At 36.2% G+C, this 13,091-nt stretch overlaps 1 protein-coding gene across 5 annotated transcripts in view; it reads right to left on the bottom strand.

Moving 5' to 3' along the window:
* Positions 1-13,091, bottom strand: part of ENTHD1 (ENTH domain containing 1) — a 165,418-nt gene that overhangs the window by 101,284 nt on the left and 51,043 nt on the right. For all 5 annotated transcript variants that reach the window (XM_031656283.1, XM_031656282.1, XM_031656281.1 and 2 more), the window contains one exon: positions 10,936-11,054. In XM_031656283.1, coding sequence (XP_031512143.1) covers positions 10,936-11,054 — 119 coding nt within the window. The remainder of the gene's footprint in view (positions 1-10,935; positions 11,055-13,091) is intronic.

Here is a 13,091-nt window from a genome sequence, read left to right as displayed (position 1 = left end):
TTTAGAACAAGGCTCTTATCTATCCCTATAGAAAACCTTTCTGGGATTTTAATAGGAATTACATTAAACCTATAGAATAATCAGGGTCATCTATATTATGACACCTTTACTATGTTGAGTCTTCCAATCCATGTAACATGACAAGTCCCTATTTGGGTCCTCTTTAATTTCATTCATCAGTATTTTATAATTATCAACATATAGATTCTGTACATGTTTTGTTAGATTTATACCTAAGTATTTCAATTTGGATTTATACCTAAGTATTTTAATTTATACTTCAGTATTTTAATGCCTAAGTATTTCAATTTATACTTAAGTATTTCAAATGGTATTGTCTTAATTTAAGTTTGCATATGTTCATTGTTAGTATGTAGATATTCAATTGATTTCTGTATGCTTTTATATATTGCTGGATTCAACTGGCTAATATTTTGTTCAGAATTGTTTGCGTCTAGTTTCATGAGAAATATTAGTCTGTAGTTTTCTTTTTTCGTTCCATCTTTGTTTTAACTTGGGATCAGGGTAATACTTGCCTCATAAAATGAATTGGGAAATGTTCCCTCCTGTTCCATTTTCTGGAAGACATTGTGTAAAATTGCTGTTAATTCTTTATTTTTTGATTTTTTGATTTTTGAGACAGGGTCTCACTCTGTCACCCAGGCTGGAGTACAGTGGTGCAATCACGACTCTCACTGCAGCCTCAAACTCCCAGGTTCAAGCAATCCTCCCACCTCAGCCTCCTGAGTAGCTGGGACTACAGGTGGGTGCCACCGTACCTGGCTATTTTTTTTTTTTAATTTTTGTAGAGATGGGGTCTCTCTAGGTTGCCCAGGCTAATTCTTCTTTAAATGTTTGGTAGAATTCTCTAGTAAAACCATCTGGGCCTAGAAATTTCTTTTTCAGGGGACTTATGCTTCAAATTCAATTTTTAAAATGATTGTAGAACCATTGAGTTTGGGTAGTTTATATTTTCTGAGAAATTATTTCTTTTGATTTGTCAAAGTTATAAAGTTTTGGGGTTTTTTTTTTATAGAGTCTCACTCTACCTATGTATTTTGATTATCTATTTGTTTTGTTGTTTTGTTTTTGTTTTTGTTTGAGACAGAGTCTCACTCTGTAGCCCAGGCTGGAGTGCAGTGGCATGATCGGGGCCCACTGCAAGCTCTGTCTCCCAGGTTCAAATGATTCTCGTGCCTCAGCCTCTTGAGTAGCTGGGACTACAGGTGCGCACCACCACGCCTGGCTAATTTTTGTATTTTGTATTTTTTGTAGACATATGGTTTCACCATATTGGCCAGGCTGGTCTTGAACTCCTGGCCTCAAGTGACCCACCTGCCTTGACCTCCCAGAGTGCTGGGATTATGGGCATGCCTGGCCCATAAGTATAAAGTTGTTGGTATTAATCTCTTACTATCCTTTTAGAGCTGAAGCAATTGTAGTGGCTATCTCTTGTCTCATCCTGATACTGGTGATTTGTGTCTTCTCTCTTTATCTTTGCCAGTCTTGTTAGAGTTTTATCAACTTTTATTGCTTTTTAAATTATTTTTTATTATTTTTACGTATTTATCTTTTTTTTCAAAGAACTGGCTTTTTGTATCATTTCTTTTTCTCTGTTGTTTTCCTGTTTTCAATTTCATTAATTTCTGTTCTTTATGATTTCCTTTCTTCTATTCCTTGTGCATTTATTTCGCTTTTCTGAGTTTCCTGAGGAAAGAGCTTAGATTATTGATTTCAAACCTTTCCTCTTTTCTATTGTAAGCGTTTAAACAACTAAAAATTTTTAAATGTTTACATTATAAATGTAAGTACTGTAAATTTCCCACTCACCACAGCTTTAGGTGTATTTCACATATTGCTAATGTCGAGTGAACCATAACATAAACTGGACCTTGGGTGATTATGATACGTTAATGTAGATTCATTGATTGTACAAATTTGACACTCTGGTATAGGATGTTGATAGGGGTGGGAAGGGTGTACTTCTAGGAGGGGTAGAGGACGTAAGGGGAAATCTCTGTACCTTCCACTCAATTTTGCTGGGAACCTAATATGGCTCTAAAAAACAGTCTGTTAAAAAAACAAAAGAAAAGACCAGAGTGACTTTTTTTAAATTTTGAGGGAGAGTCTTGCTCTGTTGCCCAGACTAGAATGCAGTGGTGTAATCTCGGCTCAAGCTGTCCTCCCAATTCAGCCTCCCTGGCGGCTGGGACTATAAGCACATGCCACCATGCCCAACTGATTTTTTTTTTGTAGGGCCTCAAGTAATCTTCCTGTCTTGGCCTTCCAAAGTACTGGGATTACAGGCATGAACCACTATGCTTAGCCCAGGGTAACATTTTGTAAAGATTTTTTAAATATTTAATAAAGATTTTATAAACATTTTATAAAGATTTCTATAAAGCAAAAAAAGTCATAAATAAAAATTTTAAATCAAATGGAAAATAGATAAAGAACCAGGAAGTGGGCTAATTCTCTAATACACAAATTGCTCTTAGGAATTGGTAAAGACAAAGATGAGAAACCAAACAGGAAAATAAGCAAAGGACATGAATAGATTTAACAGTAAAAAGAAACAAAAATGCCCGATAAACACATAAAAAGTTACAATAAAAAATTAAAATAAAAATTTTCTTCCTCTCAGATTGACAAAAATGAAAACTTTTGATAACGGTATTTGCAAAGATGAGGGGAATCAAAATGATAGACTGTATAAACTATATACCAGTACTGTGTACCAATATAAACTGGTACAACTTTTAGGAGGACAATTTGGCAGCACTTTTCAAAATTAAAAATAAGTATAACCTTTTGGCAATTCCCCTTCTGAGACAGCATCATAAAAATATATGTACAAGGGTTATTATTGCAACTATGCTTTAACAGGCAAAAACATGAAAAATCCAAGTGATTACCAATAGGAAATGGCTAAGATTATATATATATCTGTGTGTGTGTATATATATGTATGTGTGTGTGTGTGTGTATATATATATAAAGAATACAGCACAGCAATATGTACTGATACTTTAAAGGTCTATAAGATTTCATTTACTAAAAAAGCATATTTTGAAATATACATTGAATGATTACATGTATTATACAGAAAGATGTCCATGATATATTGTTTAGTTCAAAGCATGTTGCAGAGCAATACATATTGAATGAGACCAGTTAGGTAAAAGAAATGTGTGGACACAAAAATTTCCCCCCAAAACCACTAGAAACTGCTGGAGTTGCCTCTGGGGAAAGGAACTTGAGAAGCATGGAGGAGTAAGGAGTCACTCTGCTCTGCACTCTTTACCCTTTGATGTTGTCTGAACATTTTTCAATAAGTACTTTCTAATTTAAAAAGAAGTAGCAAGAGTACAAGCATGAAAATAAAAAAAAAAACTTTTAAGCATAAAACGATGTAGCAAAAAAGATGCAAGAAAAATGAATTAACATAATTAGAATAAGTATAATTTCCATTTCTCTAACAACTTTGGTGAGATCAAATTTTAGGAATTATAATAAATGGCATCCCAATAAACCAAAAGATAAAAATGTATACTCTTCATTTGGCAAAATAACAAATGAAGGCAGTAGGAAACAAACATTTATCGTGTATCACTATCAATTTAGTAAATCACAACTAGACTGAAGGTTTTGGTCAGCTTTAATTTCATGTGAACCAATTCATAGCATCTCTATCTGTTTCTATGGAAACAACTGTGACCAAAAAAATCACAACCTCGTTGTTGAATCTCCTCAAACAGGAAAAGAGTAAGGTCTTTTGAGGTGATGAAAAGCTGCAAATAGCCTTATTCATTAGCAAATCTAATAATAAAAATTCTGGGCAGTATATATAGAGAAAACAGATCCATGTCTGTCATAAATTTAAAGTCTTTCCTTAGTTTTGAAAGTAACATTTAGGCAAGCACTGTTCTGCTTTTAAAAGCTCTATTCTGTTATAAATTTTGTTTACTGCATTTAAGATAATTTTTCTTTCATTTATAAAAAGAGAATAGTTAAATAGGTTTCTATTTAAATTTTTAAGAGATATTTTAAGGGCCCCTCATTCTGCCTAAGCAATCATTTATTTCTCATTCCGTAGATGTAGTACATTTGACAACAACAATTAGGTTTACTGTTCAACTTACTAGGTTTTGTCTTCTGCTACAAGAGCAGACTACTGAAGAGGACATATTGGAATGTAACAAATGCTCCTAATAGTAATAAGATGCTTGTCAATAGGATAATGGGATATTGTTATAATACAGTGATGCTCTGAAAAAGGAAAATCCAGCTTCTAAACTTCTTTTGAGAGAAATGCACCATTTTTTTCTCACTGAAATAAGATGTAGAGTGATGTAGATCAATAACACTGAGTTTCTCTGAAGTAAGAAAAAATTAGTAATCAGGATTTAAAGACTGATACAAAAAAAAAAAAAATAGGTGACATTTTATGTCTTTGGTTCCAAAGCACATAGGATTATTCAAGTCTGTTTCCTACCTCAAAAGCCATCAGGAGAAAATAGACTGACCTCAAATTTTAAAATCATTTTGGCTGGGCACGGTAGCTCACGCCTGAAATCTCAGCACTTTGGGAGGCCGAGGCAGGTGGATTGCCTGAGGTCAGGAGTCAAGACCAGCCTGGACAACCTGGTAAAACCCTGCCTCTACTAAAAATACAAAAATTAGCTGGACCTGGTGGAAGGCACCTATAGTACCAGCTAGCTACTTGGGAGGCTGAGGCAGGAGAATCACTTGAACTTGGGAGGCAGAGGCTGTAGTGAGCCAAGATCGTGCCCGTGCACTCCAGCCTGGGCGACAATAGAGAGACTCTGTCTCAATAAATAAATAAATAAAATCATTTTGACTTAATGTCTTATCTTTAAATTTTATCTATTTATTTATTTTACGGATGGGGTCTTACTATGTTGCCTAGGTTGGAATGCAGTGGCTATTCACAGGTGTAATCATAGCATACTATCTCCAGTTGCAAACTCCTTGGGCTCAGGTGATCCTCCTGCCTTAGGCTCCCAAGTAGCTGGAACTACAGACACACACCACTATGCCCCGTTGTCTTATCTTTTAAAATAATCTATATGTACACACACACACACACACACACACACACACACCCCTGAGACACAGTTTCACTCTGTCACCCAGGCTGGAGTGCAGTGGTGTAATCGCAGCTCACTGCAACCTCTGCCTCCCAGGTTCAAGCAATTCTCCTGCCTCAGCCTCCCAAGTAGCTGGGACTACAGGCAGACACCACCACACCGGGTAATTTTCATATTTTTAGTAGAGATGGGGTTTCACCATGTTGGCCAGGCTGGTCTTGAACTCCTGACCTCAAGTGATCTGTCCACCTTGGCCTCCCAAAATGCTGGAATTACAGGTGTAAGCCACTGTGCCCAGCCCCTAAAATAATCTATGTATTTTCAGTTGGTGAGTTATTACAAAATTAAAGAACAGCGAAATTTTAATTTCATGTAGCTTTCTAAGCTGTTAGAAAAACAATTGGATCCAATACCTAATTGGGTTGGGGAAAGGCATCAGGAACAGAAAGTAAAACAGAAAATAATAATTCCAACCTTCCTTGTAGGAATTGCGGCAGGGAACACTAAACAAAGCACTCTGAGCACAAGACTAAAGCAGCATCTTTCACAGGAAAAAAAGAGAAGCTAACGTTCATTTGCTGTCTATTATTCATTCATTTCTTCAGTAACAAAAATTTGTCAACTGAAGATTCAGCAATGAATAAAGACTAAAAATGTCTCTACTCAAGAAGATTTTCTTCTAGTGGGAGAAACAGACAACAAACAGAAAAACGAATTAATGAGATAATTTCACAGTCATGAGTGAAACGCGTTTCTAGTATGTATGTTCATACTTTGGGGATACCTCCCTTCTCCAAATATAGAGCAATGAGAGAGAAAATGCAAATGTGAAAATTAAAAAGATGTAGTCATGCTCAAAACCAAGATTAACATCTTCATGGAACAGAAACAAATAATGGTAAGGAGAGGGTGAAGCTGTGGACCTCTGGGGCTCTGGGTACAGAAAATGTCAGAGAAAATCAGGAGCTCAACTCTTGAAGGCTACAGTGTTGATTCAAGATAGGAGTGCTGAATATGGACTCCCTGCTTGAGATTATGCTCAGGTATTAGGATCCCCACTTACAAAGGAAGCTGAAATAAGCTGTCATCAGTCACAGCCTGGGGTTGTGGCTTCTAAAAGTATTAGACTCGAATAGGAGAGAGGACGCAAACCTCTCTAGAAATTAAAATACAGCATCCTTTGTTCTAGGGACGAGATCTGCAATATCTCTGATACCAGCAAAAGAAAGCAATTCCAAGCTGCCAGTAAGTCCTGAATGTGGATGAGTAGTTCTGGGTATCAGGAGGAGGCAAATGAAAGACTGTTAAGCAGGAAGGAGAAAGGACACAGAGAGAAAGATTAAGAAACAAAAACAAAAACTTGAGCTACTCAAGATGAGCTTATAATCCAATAGTCTAAAACACAGAAAGAAAACCAAATTCACTCCTGAAAAAGTCAATATAATAAAGAAATACAAGGGCCAGGTACAGTGGCTCATGCCTGTAATCCCAACACTTTGGGAGGCTGAGGTGGGCAGATAACCTGAGGTCAGGAGTTCAAGACCAGCCTGGCCAACATGGTGAAACCCTGACTCTACTAAAAATATAAAAAATTAGCCAGACGTGGTGGTGGGCATCTGCACACCCAGCTACTGGGAGGCTGAGGCAGGAGAATCACTTGAGCCCGGGAGGCGGAGGTTGCAGAGAGCCGAGATCATGCCACTGCCCTCTAGCCTGGGTGACAAGAGCAAAATTCCATCTCAAAAAACCAACCAACCAAACAAACAAAATAAATAGAAAGTATTTAAAACTGAGTACACGTAGTCTTAAAAGATAATGAAAAGGACATTTAATTTACGGAATAAATCAAGAAATAAAAACAGGCAGATATGAAATAAGTACAAATGGATACAATTAAGAAGCAATGAGAGGTTCTCTAAATAAAAAATAGAGTTACTGAAATAAAAACCTGGCAGAGTGTGGTGGCTCATGCCTGTAATCCCATTGCTTTGGGAGGCCAAGGCAGGAGATCGCTTGAGGCCAGGAGTTCGAGACTAGTCTGGGCAATATAGTAAGACCTCGTCTCTACAAAATATTTAAAAAATTAGCCAGGCATAGTGACGAACTCCCAGCTACTTGGGAGGCTGAGGTGGGAAGATCACTTGCACCCAGGAGTTTGAGGTTACAGTGAGCTATGATCATTCTACTGCATTCCAGCATGGGCAACAGGGTGAGACCCTGTCTCTAAAATAAATAAATAAATAAATAAATAAATAAATAAATAAATAAATACCTCACTGGACAGAAAAATTCTAAGTGGGCACCTATGAAAGGAGAATAAATGAATTGAAAGATGATCTAATTAACTACAATGCCATATGGAGATATGAGACAAAAAATGTTTTAAAAAGCAGTTGAAAGACATTAAAAATGACAGAGTAATCCAATGTATATTTAATGGAAATTAAGCAGAAACAGTTTTCAAGGAAATAGAGGAAAAGTAATGTCTGAAGAGCTGTATGCTAAGATTAAAGATGTGAGTTGTCATGTGAAAGAGCAAACAGGAATTAAGTAGATATTTAAGTAGATAAGTTAAGTAGATATTTAGTCTGAGAAGGTCGCAGAACACTGCAGAAAGAACAGCAAGTCCTGTTTCTGGTTCTGGTGGCTCCCTCTCTCAAGATCAACCCAGGAGGTACTATAAAGGAATGACATCAAAATGAGAAGAAACTGAAAGCCCCTGGGGAGACACAGAGCTCTTTTGAACTGGTACATTTGTGTGAGAGCGAGTAGGGGTGTTGGTGCTGGCTTTATCCTGGGATGGTAGGAAGGGAGTCTGCAGTGACAAGATAACATGGGAAGAAAGTATCATAATGACACTCCATTCACTGCCCTGCAACCGGCCTCCACAGCTACTGTGACTCAGGCAGCTGTACTCAGGAGTACCTTCCAGTCTGTGCAGAAGCCGAGTGGGCAAGGAGCTGAGAAAATTTGGTGGGGACTGGGGTAGGCTTGGGAAGATGCTTCTTCACCCTTCCTCTTCCTGTCCCTCAGGTGGGCATGTGGTTTGTAATTTAAGAATTATCACCCCTAAAGACTACTTCCTCTTGGGGTATTAAGAATTAAGACCTAACTTGAGGCGTTGATCCTTAGGATGAGGAATGATCAGCTCAGGTCAGATCAGCTCAGATCAGCGAAAGGGAAGAAATGCTCTTCACTCTAGCGTCCATTTCCCTCACCGCCCACTTAAGCTGATAGGGAGCAGATAAACTAAGCTCTAGCCTTTAGCAATCCTAAAACGAAGCAGCCATTGCATCTAAAGATAACCAGTCATTGGAGGAGCATAACTATTTCAAAAGAAAAATAAAATAACTGAATCACAGATTTCATCAGAAGCCCAGATATTAGAAAACATAGACCAAGAATTTAAAATAAGTTTACTAAACATACCAAGATAAATACAAAAGGATATAAGTAATATGAAACAGAAAGACATAATATAAAGAAGAAACAGAAATACTGAATATTATGTATAAAAATAGAATAGTTGAAATAGAGAATATAGATGAGATTTAAAACTGAATGGATACAGCTGAGAATAAATTACTAAGCTGGAAGATCAAATTGAGGAACTCAGAGAAAAATGAGAAAACGAATAGAAACTATAAAGAAAAGTGAAGAGATATAAAGATAGAAAGAGAATTACTAATATCCAGATAATAAGAGTCCAAGAAAGATATAAAAAAAGTGAAAATCAACCGTAGAAAATGTTTGAAGAAAAACCGAGAAAACTTTCACAGGACTAAATAGAGATGAAAAGTCCTCCAACTGAAAAGTCCCATGGGTGAGAAAGAGGAAAGAAAAGAAAACCACACTTAAGCATACTGTAGTAAAATTTCAGTCTTTTCAACAAATAATGTTGAAACAACTGGATACACTTAGGCAAAAAAAAAAAAAAAAATTAAAAGCCCTTGATCTATATACTTCACACCTTACACAAAAATTAATTCAAAATAGATCACAGACCTAAATGTAAAACATGACACTTTTAGGAGAAAACCTATGTGACTTTGTTTAGGCAGAGTTCTTAGATATGACACCAAAAGCATGATTAAAAAAAAAAAACTGATAAATTTGACTTCATTGAAATTTTAAAATTTTGCTCTGTGAAAGATATTGTTACAAGGAAAATACAAGCCACAAACGGAGAGAAAATATACGCAGATCACATATCTGACAAAGAACTTATATCCAGAATATATAAAGAACTCAAAACTCAATGGTAAAAAGAAAACCAATTCAATTAGAAAATGGATAAAAGATGTGAACATCTGAATAAAGTCAAAGATAAGTTATAATGCCACAAATAAGCACATGAAAAGATATTCAACATCATTAGCCGTTTGGAAAATGCAAATTAAAATCACAATGAGATATCATTACAGACCTATTAGAAGAGTTAAAATTAAAATAGCAGTAATACCAAAAGTTGGTTATGATGCAGAGCTACTGGATCTCTTATACACTGCTCATGGGAATATAAAATGGTATAGCCACTCTGGAAAATAGTTTGACTGTTTTTTACAAAACTTGGCACGCACTTACCATACAACCCTACAACTCTCTGACATTTATCCTCGAGATATGAAAACTTCACACAAAAATATGTACACAAATATTCACAGCAACTTTATTCATCATAGCTAAAAAAGGAAACATCCGAATATTCTTCAATGAATGAATGGTTGAACAAAATCTGGTATATCTTGACACTGGAACATACTTAGCAACAAAAAGGGATGCGTTACTGATTCATGCGACAACCTGTTGGCCCCCAGGAGCATTACACTGAGTGAAAAAATTCCATCTCAAAAGGCTGCATACTGTCTCATTCCATTTATACACTGTTCTAGACATGACAAACACTGCAGAGATGGAGAAAATACTAGTTATTGCCAAAGGATGGGTTGGGAGTGGGGTGCGTAGCATGAGGCACTTCTTTTGTGATGATGGAACAGTTCTATATCTTCATTGTGGTTCTGTTTACACGTATCTATACATGGGGTAAAATTACATAGAACCACACACAAAAAAACACAAATGCAAGTTTAAAAATCTGAACAGTGAATTGAAGAGCTGAACACTGAGTAAGGTGTGTAGTCCAGTTGGTACTAATATACCAATATCCGTTTCCTGGTTTTGATGTTGCACTGCAACCATACAACATGCCAACAGTGGCGCAAGCTGAGAGAAGGGCATATGGGACTCTGTACTATTTTTGCAACTTCCTGTGAGTATGCAATTATTTCACAGTAAGAATTCTTTTTAATGGGTAGAAAAAGACTGTTCAATAAATTAAATATTGCCTACCCACAAGGGTACAAAGAAGGACTCTATCTTCTACTATACAGAAAAATTCTAGAGGACATAAGAACCTCAACACTTAGAAGAAAAAATAAGAGATTTTATTACATTAGGGTAAGGAAGAATTTCTCAAGATTTTTTTAAAAGCACAGAACATAAAAGAAAACTTTGATAATTTGACCTTATTAATATTTAAAGCCCTGAAGAACAAAAGCCACCAAAAGCGAAGTTAAAAGACAAGCACAATTTCTCTTGGAACACATGAGGCTGCAAAAGACAAATTTAAAAAAAAAAAACAAAACATAAAAACAAATCGTCCACTAGGGCCTCCAGAAAGAACAGAGCCCTACAGACACCTTGATTTTATCCCATTGAGCTCTGGGTCAGGCTTCTAACCTACAGAAGATAATACATTTGTTTGTTTTAAGGCACAAAATTTGCAGGGATTTCTTACAGCAGCTATAGGAAACTATAGACTTACCTCTGTTGATTTCCAACCATGAATCTTGAGTGGAAGTGTTTCCTGGGACAACATAGTTTCTGTAGGCAAATGAAGATCTTGGCAATGCTCTTGTTTCAATTCTGCCTTGCACACATTTTCTGTCAACAATATGAAGCTAAGATTTTACTTTGGCAAAACACAGTTATGTTTTTATATTAGTTCACAATTTGTAAGTTAATCACTTCTGAAGATACCTTTTTTTCCTGCTAAATATAAACCATCTGCCAATGGTAACCTATGAGTGTTAGTCACTTTAGTATGCCTCTTTGTAGTAAGTGAGAAGTTCAGACTGATTTTAAAAATACAATTTAAATTTTTAAGAAAATAAAATTATTTTCTTTATATTTGACAAATATCCATACAAATTTATAACGCACTTATGTCGTTTTGATTGACTGCATACTAACAATAATTATAATAAGTCAATCTAGAATAAATATTAAAATCTTTGGTCAGAAAATTTAGAAACATAATTCAAATTCTAGCCCTTTCCTACATCAACAACTCTATTATAACATTACTTAGTCATCTTTTCTAAAAAATAAGGTGTAATATAGTATAGAAAATAGAGTCTGAAAAAGTGAAAAGTATTCAAATAAAATTTTAGCAAAGCAGGAATGAGAACTATAATGATTTTAATTAATATTTTAAAGAACTTTATTACTGCAGTGTGAATTTGATGTGTTCTAAGAGAAACTAATCAGAAATGTATAGATTATTAGATAAAAGAACTCAGCACAATTTTCAAATTTTGATTTGAACATAAAAGAATACACCTGTGATATGGTTTGGATTTGTGTCCCCACCCAAGTCTCATGTCAAATGGTAATCCCCAATGTTGGAGGAGGGGCTTGGTGAGAGGTGACTGGATCATGGGGCGGATTTCCCCCTTGTTCTTGTGATAGTGAGTTCTCATGACAGCTGGTTGTTTAAAAGTGCACAGCACCTCCCGCTTCGCTCTCTTCCTCCTGCTCCAGCCATGTAGGACATTCTTGCTTCCCCTTTGCCTTCCACCGTGATTGTAAGTTTCCTGAGGCTTCCCCAGCCATGCTTCCTGTACAGCCTGCAGAACCATAAACCAATTAAACCTCTTTTCTTTATCAATTACCCAGTCTCAGGTAGTCCTTCATAGCAATTTGAGAATGTACTATTACAACCAGTGAAAATAAACTGATATTTCTGTTTATATCTTTTTGCTAAACAATATTTTTACAGTCCTAATCTTTCCCTTCCTATGTTAACTACTATATATTAGTACCAACTCTAAAAAGTCTAATCTGAAAGTATTAGTACCAACTGTATCTCAGCATATCATTGGGCACAATAAGAAGTATAAGAAAACTACTTTCAAATTGGTATATACACACTGCTGGGGATATGTAAAGGTTTCCCAAGGGCTAGGTGGGCATGGATAGTTTTAAAGGAAGCAATTTCCAGATCCACAACTTCCACCTATGTTCTTTCCAAAAACTGATCTGCCTGAGAATGCAACTAGGCAGAGCTATTGGGCTAGTTCTTTCCCCTTTCCCTCCAATAATCAATTTTCTCCCACTTTACAAAAGAAAGGCATATCCTCACCCATCTTATTATGATACATCTTCCCAAGCATTAAAACCTCTAAGGCACCAAACAATAGTTAAAAATACTAACACAGAGGCAGCCTCCTTTAATCAAAGCAGAAAAAAACTAATGGTCTGTCCTGTCCACACATTTCTTTTAATGGGAAAGCATGGCATAAGTAACAAGGTATTTTGGTCCACACCAGCATGTTTGATATTCTGATATGGTACAGTACGAGGCAGCAGGGCAGATGACAAGTTTTGTTTAATGTCTTTGTGTTTTTCATTTCTCACCTATTATCAAATAATGCATTATTCCTAAGGAAGGGTCCCCTGAGAGCAAAGCCAGGCAAGCATGAGAGGCAGGGGTGCCATATGTCACCAATGCAACAAACTCCTGACGAGGCTGTGTGCCTTTGCCGTCCATCTTAGGAAAGGATTCAGGAGTGTGAAGACAACCAGGAAAACATCTATTTATACATTTCTTTCAATACAGTAAAACATTTTCTGAAAGAAACTTTAAATCTGATTTGGCTGGTTGTCTTAACAATGAGAGCTGGCTTTGCCAACTAGATT

This window comes from Papio anubis, chromosome 16 (assembly GCF_008728515.1).
Source record: "Papio anubis isolate 15944 chromosome 16, Panubis1.0, whole genome shotgun sequence".
In the NCBI taxonomy this organism is placed as follows: Eukaryota; Metazoa; Chordata; class Mammalia; order Primates; family Cercopithecidae; genus Papio; species Papio anubis.
The sequence above is the reverse complement of the archived record's forward strand: the minus strand, read 5'-3'. Positions and strand labels throughout refer to the sequence as shown.